General features: G+C 40.1%; 1 protein-coding gene across 1 annotated transcript in view; it reads left to right on the forward strand.

Annotated features, from left to right (window-relative positions):
• Positions 1 to 10,882, forward strand: part of LOC117303337 — a 51,852-nt gene extending 40,970 nt beyond the window's left edge. Inside the window, exon 4 of the mRNA XM_033787503.1 lies at positions 70 to 10,882. Coding sequence (XP_033643394.1) covers positions 70 to 8,238 — 8,169 coding nt within the window. The 3' untranslated portion in view covers positions 8,239 to 10,882. The remainder of the gene's footprint in view (positions 1 to 69) is intronic.

Genomic DNA, 10,882 nt, shown 5'->3' on the forward strand with positions numbered 1-10,882 from the left:
ACAGAGCATGACAATGTTGAGCGAGCATCTTCTCCATTTGGTCGTGATTACACTGATTGTTCATCTCAGACAAAGTCTAGTACTTTTGTTGAAAACTCTGTCCAACACCAACCACTCTATGAATCACAGAATGTGCAGACAGAGTGTGACAATGTGGATCGAGCATCCTCTCCACTTGGATGTAATTACACTGATGGGTCATCTCAGACAAAGTCCACCACGTCTGTTGAAAACTTTGTCCAACACCAACCACTCTATGAATCACAGAATGTGCAGACAGAGCATGACAATGTTGAGCGAGCATCATCTCCAATGATTCATGACATCACTGAAGGATGGTCCCAGACAATGTCCACTGCTTCTGTTGATTGCCCAATTCAAGTCCAAATGGTGACTCCAACGAATGAATTCTCTCTTCAACACCAACCATTGTTTGAATCACAGAATGTGCAGACAGAGCATGACAATGTTGAGCGAGCATCATCTCCATTGGTTCGAGACATCACTGAAGGATGGTCTCAGACTACGTCTACCGCGTCTGTTGATTGCCCAATTCAAGTCCAAATGGTGACTCCAACGAATGAATTCTCTCTTCAACACCAACCTTTGTTTGAATCACAGAATGTGCAGACAGAGCATGACAATGTTGAGCGAGCATCTTCTCCATTGGTTCATGACATCACTGAAGGATGGTCTCAGACTAAGTCCACTACTTCTATTGATCGCCCAATTCAAGTCCAAATGGTGACTCCAACGAATGAATTCTCTCTTCAACATCACCCATTGTTTGCATCACAGAATGTGCAGACAGAGCATGACAATATTGAGCGAGCATCTTCTCCATTGGTTAATGACATTACTGAAGGATGGTCTCAGACTAAGTCCACCACGTCTGTTGAAAACTTTGTCCAACACCAACCATTGTTGGAAACACAGAATGTGCAGACAGAGCATGACAATGTTGAGCGAGCATCTTCTCCATTGGTTCATGACATTACTGAAGGATCGTCTCAAACTAAGTCCACTACGTCTGTTGACAACTTTGTCCAACACCAACCATTGTTGGAATCACAGATTGTGCAAACAGAGCATGACAATGTTGAGCGAGCATCTTCTCCATTTGGTCGTGATTACACTGATAGTTCATCTCAGACAAAGTCTAGTACTTTTGTTGAAAACTCTGTCCAACACCAACCACTCTATGAATCACAGAATGTGCAGACAGAGCATGACAATGTTGAGCGAGCATCTTCTCCATTGGTTCATGACATTACTGAAGGATGGTCTCAGACTAAGTCCACTACTTGTATTGATCGCCCAATTCAAGTCCAAATGGTGACTCCAACGAATGAATTCTCTCTTCAACATCACCCATTGTTTGCATCACAGAATGTGCAGACAGAGCATGACAATGTTGAGCGAGCATCATCTCCATTGGTTCGAGACATAACTGAAGGATGGTCTCAGACTAAGTCCACTACGTCTGTTGACAACTTTGTCCAACACCAACCATTGTTGGAATCACAGAATGTGCAGACAGAGCATGACAATGTTGAGCGAGCATCTTCTCCATTGGTTCATGACATTACTGAAGGATGGTCTCAGACTAAGTCCACTACTTCTGTCGAAAACTCTGTCCAACACCAAACACTCTCTGAATCACAGAATGTGCAGACAGAGAATGACAATGTCGAGCGAGCGTCCTCTCCAATTAGTCGTGATTACACTGACGGTACATCTCAGACAAAGTCTAGTACTTTTGTTGATCGTCCAATTCAAGTCCATATGGTGACTCCGAAGAAAGAAAGCTCTGTCCAACATCAACCATCTCATGAATCACAGAACGTGCAGACAGAATGTGAAAATGTTGAACGAGCATCCTCTCCATTTGGTCATGATTACACTGATAGTTCATCTCAGACAAACTCCAGTACCTTTGTTGAAATTGGAATGCAATTCAAACCAGCCAATACTGAGCAGGCTACTCTTACAAACAAAGTTGGACTGATTAGCTCTTCAAGTAATACTGAGCAAGTCGATTTGGAGCAAGCAACAGTTCAAGTTGCTATTAAACCACAAACACAAGTACAGTCAACTTTCACGACACCAAGATCTTTGAGGGATAGCACTACACAGCACAGTACAACATCTCTTGATGTATCTATGCAGCACAATGATGTTCCTGATTTGGCAGATAAGGGTCTTCAGTTTAATCCAGTCATGGTTGATGATTCATCTGAGACAATGCAAATAAAGGAAGTCAAGCAGTGTCAAGATGCTGAGATTCAATACAACCCAGTTACTCATGACAGTACCACCGAAACAATTTCTGCTAGTATTGACTTTTCAAATCAGTCACAACCATTAACCATCGAACAAGAAACCTTGACTGACACTACAAGCCACTCCCAAGCAGAGGTACAGGTTGACATTGAAAATCCAACTGTTGTTCATCATGATGTTGCCATACAGTATGACAGGATGCAGCCAAAGGATTCCTACACCCAAGCTCAGCCTCTGACTGTGGAGGATGGAACAACTACCATTCCATTGCGCAAACTTGAAGCTTCTGTGCAATGTACAGCTCCGGCTGAAGAAATACAGCCTTCTCCACAAGTTACCCCTGAAACAACTGAGAACGGGACGTCACCAGATTTTGTTACAGCACAGTCTTCCACTCAAACCAGGCTCGACACATCAAACATAGGTATTCAATCCAAGCCTGATACCAAATCGCAAGTAACACATGTTGCAGTGAAGCCTGAATCTGCTGATCAATTCACAGATACAAAACCAGATGTTAGAGAATTTGATACGCAAACAGTTTCCCATAGTAGAAATGAAGGTTCTCAATGTGATAAAACATCTCAAATGCACAAAACCTCTCAGTACGACATACCATTTGTTGAAGATAATTCTGTACAAGCTATGCCAGTCATAAGGGAGCAAGCTAACTCTCCAGTGTTTAAGAGAAATGGGGTTGCAAATGCTGCATCACAGACAGACGTCATTGAGGGTGTAGTTGCTTATGAACACCCAGCAGAGTCTGCTCTACATCAATCCTTTACACCCAGCGCAGAGAGTGACTTTATGCATGATTATTCTAATAGACTGCAGGAATTCTTGGAGAAAGAGGACACTGTTTCAGAATATTCTGAACATCCTGTTGAGGAGATAATTACTACATCTGAGATTACCCAACAAGAAACTAGTTCACCAGCATGGGAGTACACAAAGGATGTCTCAAATCGCTTATACAGTTCTGAATTAAACAACAGTACAGGTATTCTTCAAAACCTTTTCAAAACCGAGCAAAATTCAGTCTATCTTGAAGCGCCAGTTGAAAAAGACGAGGCTGATGTTGTCCAGTCTCAGCCAAGGTATTTCATTGATGCTGCTAACCAGACTGGTATGATGCCCATGAGAGAGAGAAGTACATCCCCCCTTTACCAAGCAACACGAGAAGCCCAAAGCCAGTATGACAAAGAAGTTCGCCAGACTGATACCACTTCACAGGCGATGCCAATAACATCTGATGAATCAACCTTAACAGCCCCTGTGACCAGTCATGATGTGTCTTCACAAGCTAAATTTGACAGTGAAGGTGTCCCAACAACTGAGAGTTCAGTTCAGCATCATACACCCAGTAACGACTCATCCACTCAGGCTAAACCAGTTATGATGGATGCTGGTATCACCTACAAGGTTGAAAGTAATCCTACTTCTACTCAGGTCAGGCTTGAAACATTAGAACAAGGAACTTCAACTCAGAAACAAGTACATCAGACGTCAGACAGCCAATCCCAAGTTGCTCCGGATGTGGCAGCGAAAACTACATCACCTTTAGCTGTAAGAAAGAATCAAATGGCAGTGCAAGCAAAGGTTGACCAGCAACACACTCCAACTCAGTATGATCAAATACCCAAGACTGATGCAGAGGCACAGATACAGCCACAATCACTTGAGCGAGGCACAACAGCAAAACCTAACATCCAAGATTCTTCAATCCAAGTCCTTGCAACTCAGCGCACCCAGACAACCCAATATGACAAGGTCAAGAATGTGGACTTTGTGGTGCAATTCAAATCCCAACATCATGACATGTCAACTCAATCTGACAATTTGAAACCTGTTTCTGTAGATCAAGCTAGCTCACCAATAGTCTCGAAACCACAACAGCCCATTGTAGAATCCCCACTAAGGTCAGACGTGGTTGAAAAAGTTTCAACTACTCCGCAGTACTACCAACCATTGGATCGCCTTGATAATGCTGAACTTCGCCATGAAATAAGAGAGGAAATTCGAGAAGAGACCAGACTAGAAGTGATTCAGGACATGCGTAAAGAAATAAGGCAAGATTTGATCAAGGATATCAAAGAAGAAACAAGGATGGAAGTGATTGGAGTTATCCGAGAAGAAACAAAACGGGAATTGATTCAAGACGTCACGGAAGAAACCAGGTTAGAAGTGATTGAACAAATCCGTGAAGAAACCAAACGGGAATTGATTCAAGACTTCAAGGAAGAAACAAGGTTAGATGTGATTGAACAAATCCGAGAAGAAACAAAACGGGAATTGATTCAAGACTTCAAGGAAGAAACAAGGTTAGATGTGATTGAACAAATCCGAGAAGAAACAAAACGGGAATTGATTCAAGACTTCAAGGAAGAAACAAGGTTAGAAGTGATTGAAGAAATCCGAGAAGAAACTAAACGTGAATTGACTCAAGACATCAAAGCAGAAACAAGGATGGAAGTGATTGAAGAAATCCGAGAAGAAACAAAACGGGAATTGATTCAAGACATCAAAGCAGAAACAAGGTTAGAAGTGATCTACGACATAAGGGAGGAAATCAGAGAAGATGTTCGAGAAGAACTCAAAGAAGAAATTAAAAATGACATGACTTCAGTCTTTGAGGCAGAGGTGAGAGATGAGCTCAAGACAGAGTTTCAGATCACTGTTCGAGAGGAGGTACGAGAGGAGTTCATTGAGGAATACAAGGAAGAAATATTGGAGGAGATTAAAGAGGAGTTCAGAATAGACTTTGAATCTCGCCTTCGCTTTGAGTTTGAAGACAGAACAAGAGATGATTTGGAATTCCAGATTCGAAGAGAAATGGAGCCTAAAATAAGACGTGACTTGGAGCCAATTATACGAAGGGAGATCATTCAGGAATTTGAAAAGGAAACTATTCATGAGTATAAATTTGCAGCACCTGAGATGTATGAGCCAACTGAATATAAGCAAGAACCAGTTAAACCTCTAATGCTTGACCGAGGAACATCTCCCAAGATTACAAAATTCCATGATGCTCCTGTTCAAGCCAGCACAACACATCAAGATGGATCATCCCAGTATGACAAGCCAAATAAGCCAGTCGACAATGTCACGCAGACGCAAGTCATTACAGTGGAACACGGAACAGCACCAGACAAGCCATGGGTAACAGATACACATGTGCAAGTCCAACCTAAAATGGTGCATCGAGGCACAACACCAAGTGAGACTACAAATTGTCAATCTGGGGTCCAAGCAGTTGTGGAAATGAAAGATAAATCGGATCAGCATGAAGCCAAACCTAGGCAGTCGGATGTTGGAACCCAATTCTATCACCGTCCACAGACAGTTGGAGTTCAGTCTCAGGTACAACCAGTCACTGATGAACAAGGAACATCAATGGAAACAGTCAAATTCCATCAAACTTATGCTCAGACAGAAAAGCCTCTCCTTGCATCAGAAAATACACAGACAGTAACAGACCACAGTGATGCGGTTTGCCAATCTCAACCTGTTGTTATGACAGACACTACAATGCAAGTCGAACCAGTGACAACTGATAAGAGTTCCTCACCATTACCACATGAGACGGAGGATATTTCAACCCAGGTTGAGAAAACCGATAAGGATGAGCCCATTGAAAAGCCAACTGTTCAGCAAAAAGACACTGCAGCTCAACATGAACCAGTTTACGATGTAATCGATAGAAGAATTCAGGCCAATCCTGTCGTCAGGGACCAAGCAAATTCACCGTTTGCAGTTCTTCTTTTGAATTCTATCAGCCCTCAAAGAAGAGATAGTGTCCACCTGCCGTCTTATATTTCCCTTTCACCAAGAAATGCCCCAGAAGAGCCTCTCTATGTGACAGAAGTTATTAGAGCACAAAAATTGCAACCCACTGAATTCATCCCTTCATTTCCCTCACCAGTGCCTACATCGCAACCCTCCACTAACTTCAAATATTCATACACATTTACTGATGACCAAACCATTGAGCCATTGGTTGCCAGGTTGGATTATGTACCACTGCACCCACAAGCAGATTCTCCTCCACCCACACTCAAACGACAGTCGCCGATTGGTATCACTAATAAGTCACATGTTGTTCGTGGTGACTATTCATCTCATCGTTTTGATTCAGTCACCAGCGGAAAGTATGAGGTAGATGATGTCAAGCCATTGGTAAGGCCAATACCTAAAATCTTGGAGCCCAGAAAAACGTCGCCTAACTACTATCCGCCAATTGTTTCCCAGTCCACATACAGTAGCTCGTATGAGTCTACACATGAAACCAGTACTAGCTTTGAAAGAGACATTTTGCAGTCAATGCCACCACGTTGTGAAATGATAGTTCTTCAAACAACTGTAGCAGGAAATACGTACACCAGTGCCTTCAAAACATCCACACCAAACACTTCTGGTGCTCAACCCTTGTCAAGTCCATTTGTTCCTCGAACAAGTATAATACACCAAGAGCAATATTCTGAATTTCCAGCCAAACCTTCCTCTCCAAGCTTTTCAGACACAGACTCCGAGAGTTTACCAGACATGACTGAACTTGAACGCATACGCCAGGATCTCCGTCTGTCAAAGGTAATTGTGACCGAAGATCAGGCAACTTTGGTTGGATACCTAGTAAGCAGGACTGATACCACCAAAACACCTGAACTACCAGCTAATTCACCTTTCAGCTCTCCAGACTCAACTTACAAATCTTCCTCAAGATTTGAATACAGCAGTACCGGCCAATCTTACAGCAGCCAAACGTATAACACAAGCTTCAAACATGATCACTTAGGCTCTCTCAGAGGTCGCCAACACTTTGTGAATCTAGAACATAAACCAACAGATGTTGTACCTGATGTGATGATGGAAGGTCCCGCTGATGTTCTACCTACAGAAGAGGGTGAATGGTTCAAGCGAGAGACCTCTGCATATATGCTGAATGTTCCGTATGAAAAGAAGGGGGCTCCTCACCCAGGAGCACGCATTGTGCAGTCACCTTCACAGTCACCCTGTCCCACACCAGGTAGATTGTCTCCAGTCGATGTGGAGATGCTAGATCCAATACCAAGAGGTATGGTTACCCGTCTTTCAGACCTGTTTTTGGATGGAGCTTTCAGTGATGATGATTCTGTTCTACCTGTCAGCAGATTGTCAGAACTCATTGAGAAACATCGTGAACTGAACCGGCCTCCCAAACACCCAATGCCTCCCCCAACTGGTGATTTTCCATTATTCATGTCAAGGGATCCTGACTCTGAAGTAGACACCATTGATTCTGATACTGATTCAGAGTCCTTCAATGCAGTTATGGACTTCACTGATCCTTTCTTGCATGAAGATCCAAACTTCTGGCGTGCGGTGAGGAAAGATCTATCCCCACAATCGGTCAATTCTGATGCCAGCTCTGATGATGATACAGTGACTGTGTATGGGGATTGTGATGTGTACCCATACGATGACCCCTCTTCAAGACCAATCACCCCCTCCCCTCAAGACGAGCCAGCTGATAAACCAACGGAACCAGGACAATCACCGCGTAAGAAGCGCTCTGTTGTCAAAATCGATCGACGCAAAATGAGACAAGAACTGCGTATGTCTGAGGTGGTGTTACCTGATGAACCAGCTCGTCTTACCAGCTACAAACCCAAGATGGAGGAGGGTGCCTTTGGAGGACGAATGTCTCGATCTGAGCCAGACCTTTTCAAAGCATTAACTAGAGCCACGACTTCACGTCCTTCTTACACCACTGCTTCGCCATACACAAGGACTGGGCGTGAACATGGAATGGTCGATTCAAGCGCCATGTCAACATCCTCAACAGAGATCCGTTATGCTACAGTGATGAAGAAGGACAGATCCAACCAGTCACCCTGGAGTCAACAACAAAGACTTTCTCAATCGGATTCTGACCTCGCAAAAGCGCATGGAGAGCTCTATGATGTAGGTAATTTTTAGAAATATAAAATGTACTGATTGTAGGTGATTTATTTGAACAGTGCAAATTGGTGTCAGTGAAAACTCAAGGTTATCGCAAAAAGACGCACTGCTATTAACATGGTATTTCTTTCACATGGAAGCCAAGTTCAGAATCTGTCAAGCAATTAGGAATAAGAAAGCACTGACTGTGAATGAAACCAAATCACCTCATCTAAAAACACAACTATGAAAGTACATTTTATGTATATGGCAAAGAAATTATTTGTTACTTCAGTCATTTGTATGGAATATCCAGCTATTTTTGATGAAACATTTATTCAAAAATTGAAAACTGAAGTAACATGTACATATAAAACTGTAAATAGTTGTACCGGGTAATTAATTAGCTATCTTGGTTTCTGTTTATTGAAGCCCTTGTTGGAGCATTAACACACTGGTATAGATATAAATAATTTGTGTACACATGTTCTATAGAATTAACCAGCTCCTTATACCTAGTTGAAAATGTATATAAAAAGCATTTTAAAACAAATGATTTGCTGGATTTAGGTTTGATTGGTTAATGGACAACAACATTGAATAATGAAAGTTAGTATATACATATTTTTGACCTTTACTTTGATTTTATAATTGAACTGAAAACCATTTGGAGATGCCTGGATTGAGCAGTTGTAATGGATGTGGGTACATGTACATGTAGCTGTTTTGTTATAGGAGGTCATCCTGATTTGAATGTATGGTATACATAAGCCATTTTTACTTCTTGATTGTGAGATCATGTATATAATTATTTAGTTTTATACCGCCGTATTGTAATAATTGTTTCTTCCATAGCACTGCAGAGTATTTTATAGCTCAGCCCAAATTATATACATAATACTGTTGGTGATGGTTTGTTTTGCATCATGATGATTATATTCATTATTGGAATCATTAACAAATACCTTATTTTTCAAGCTTGTAAAATGATGACAACTTGATTGGGTCAAGATGTGAAAAATAGTTCTGAACAAATTTCTTAATAAAATCAACAAGTTCTTAATACAATCGACCGTTTAATGTCTTAATACAGGATATATTGTATATAATGGATTAACTTTTTGTAGAGAGTACTTGTTCTGTTTTCAGATGGCAATGGTGTTTAACTCAAATTGCAAGAACTTCAGATGTAAAAGTGAAATTATCATTCACAAGTTAAGAATTTAAAAAACAAAGAAATATTTTTATTTTTGTACTGGTGGAGGGTTTGTTTTCACTAGGGGCAGACAGTATATTTGGCTGATCTAAATAACTAAGTTTACTTAATAAAAAAAATTGTTACGATTGTTAAAACTTCTATGTAAACAAAAAGCCAAACAGCTTAAAAATTTTCCTAAATGTGGTAACTAATTTTGATTGTAGGGGTAACCAGATATTAGTGTTTAAGGTACCTTACATTATGTACATGAAATTCACTTAATGCAGTTTTTACACCTTACATATTGTACTAATGCAATACTTTTTTAAGTCGTAAAACACGAGGGAAACTGGCTGGGTAAAATGTTAAATGTTACCGCTGGATTACCAAGTAGAATGCTAAATTGCTGTAATGAATTGTCAATAATGTATGGTCACTGTGCATAATGATGACTAATCGCATGAAGAAGCGATAAAAAATGGCTAAAAAATACATAGCTGTAGAATCAGGTGATGGCAAAAGCAAAACATTTTAATTTCCATATTATAATAATATATTTGTTAGGTGAAGATTATTTGTCTTTGTTTATGCTTTAATGTTTTTGTAAAAATGTGTTCAAAATGAACCTGGTTGATTTAAGAAATTAGGGTATAGGCAAACTAATGAAGACACAAGGTACATACATAAACGTCACTATCGTGGGGGTAGCCCTTATTTCGAGATAAAAATTTGTAGAAAATTGATGTTAATGAATGCTTTTGTCTGCATGGCTTTTGACACTAGTGTTCAACATTCAGACCATCTTATCTGATTGAACATATTTATGATTTGCTTAACTTCAAAATCATTGTGTATATCTCAAACTTCAGATAAATTTGAAAATATTATGTATGCACTGGCTCACTAACAAACAAAATTAATAATAGCAAAATAGTTTGGTAATTTGTAGTAAGACTCATGATACTTGTATTGCTTACTACAATATTATGTTTAATTTGTATTTGGTTTTGAAGACTTATAGTAAGTAGGGTTTGCTTCTGCTGGTTTTTTTTACATAAAAGGAGGCGCTAAATTGTAATGGAATATTATAGATGTAAATCCTAAGTGGTAAAACTGCTACATTATTATCACAAAATATGAAATATTGGCAAGTTAGCATGAGATGCATAAAAAGAAAATAATCAAAATTTTTAATTCAGGTGGGTTTCTGGAAATAGCAAAATTTGTTACAAACATGTAGAAGAGCCAGCGGTAGCTTCCAGATGCCATAGATGATAATCGTTATATTGAAGTAATTGTTAAAAACTGATTGTTGAAGTGGCATAGCGCCGCAACATGGAAATGGACAACATTTGGCAAAAAGATGAATTGATGTAAGAGAATTTAAATTGCTGAAAGTTATGCTAATGTATTGATTGTATTCAGCTGTGAGTTGTACTAAGGTATATTAAATAATTATAGATACATTGTTGGTTAATAGATAAA

This window comes from Asterias rubens, chromosome 19, assembly GCF_902459465.1.
Source record: "Asterias rubens chromosome 19, eAstRub1.3, whole genome shotgun sequence".
Classification (NCBI taxonomy): Eukaryota; Metazoa; Echinodermata; class Asteroidea; order Forcipulatida; family Asteriidae; genus Asterias; species Asterias rubens.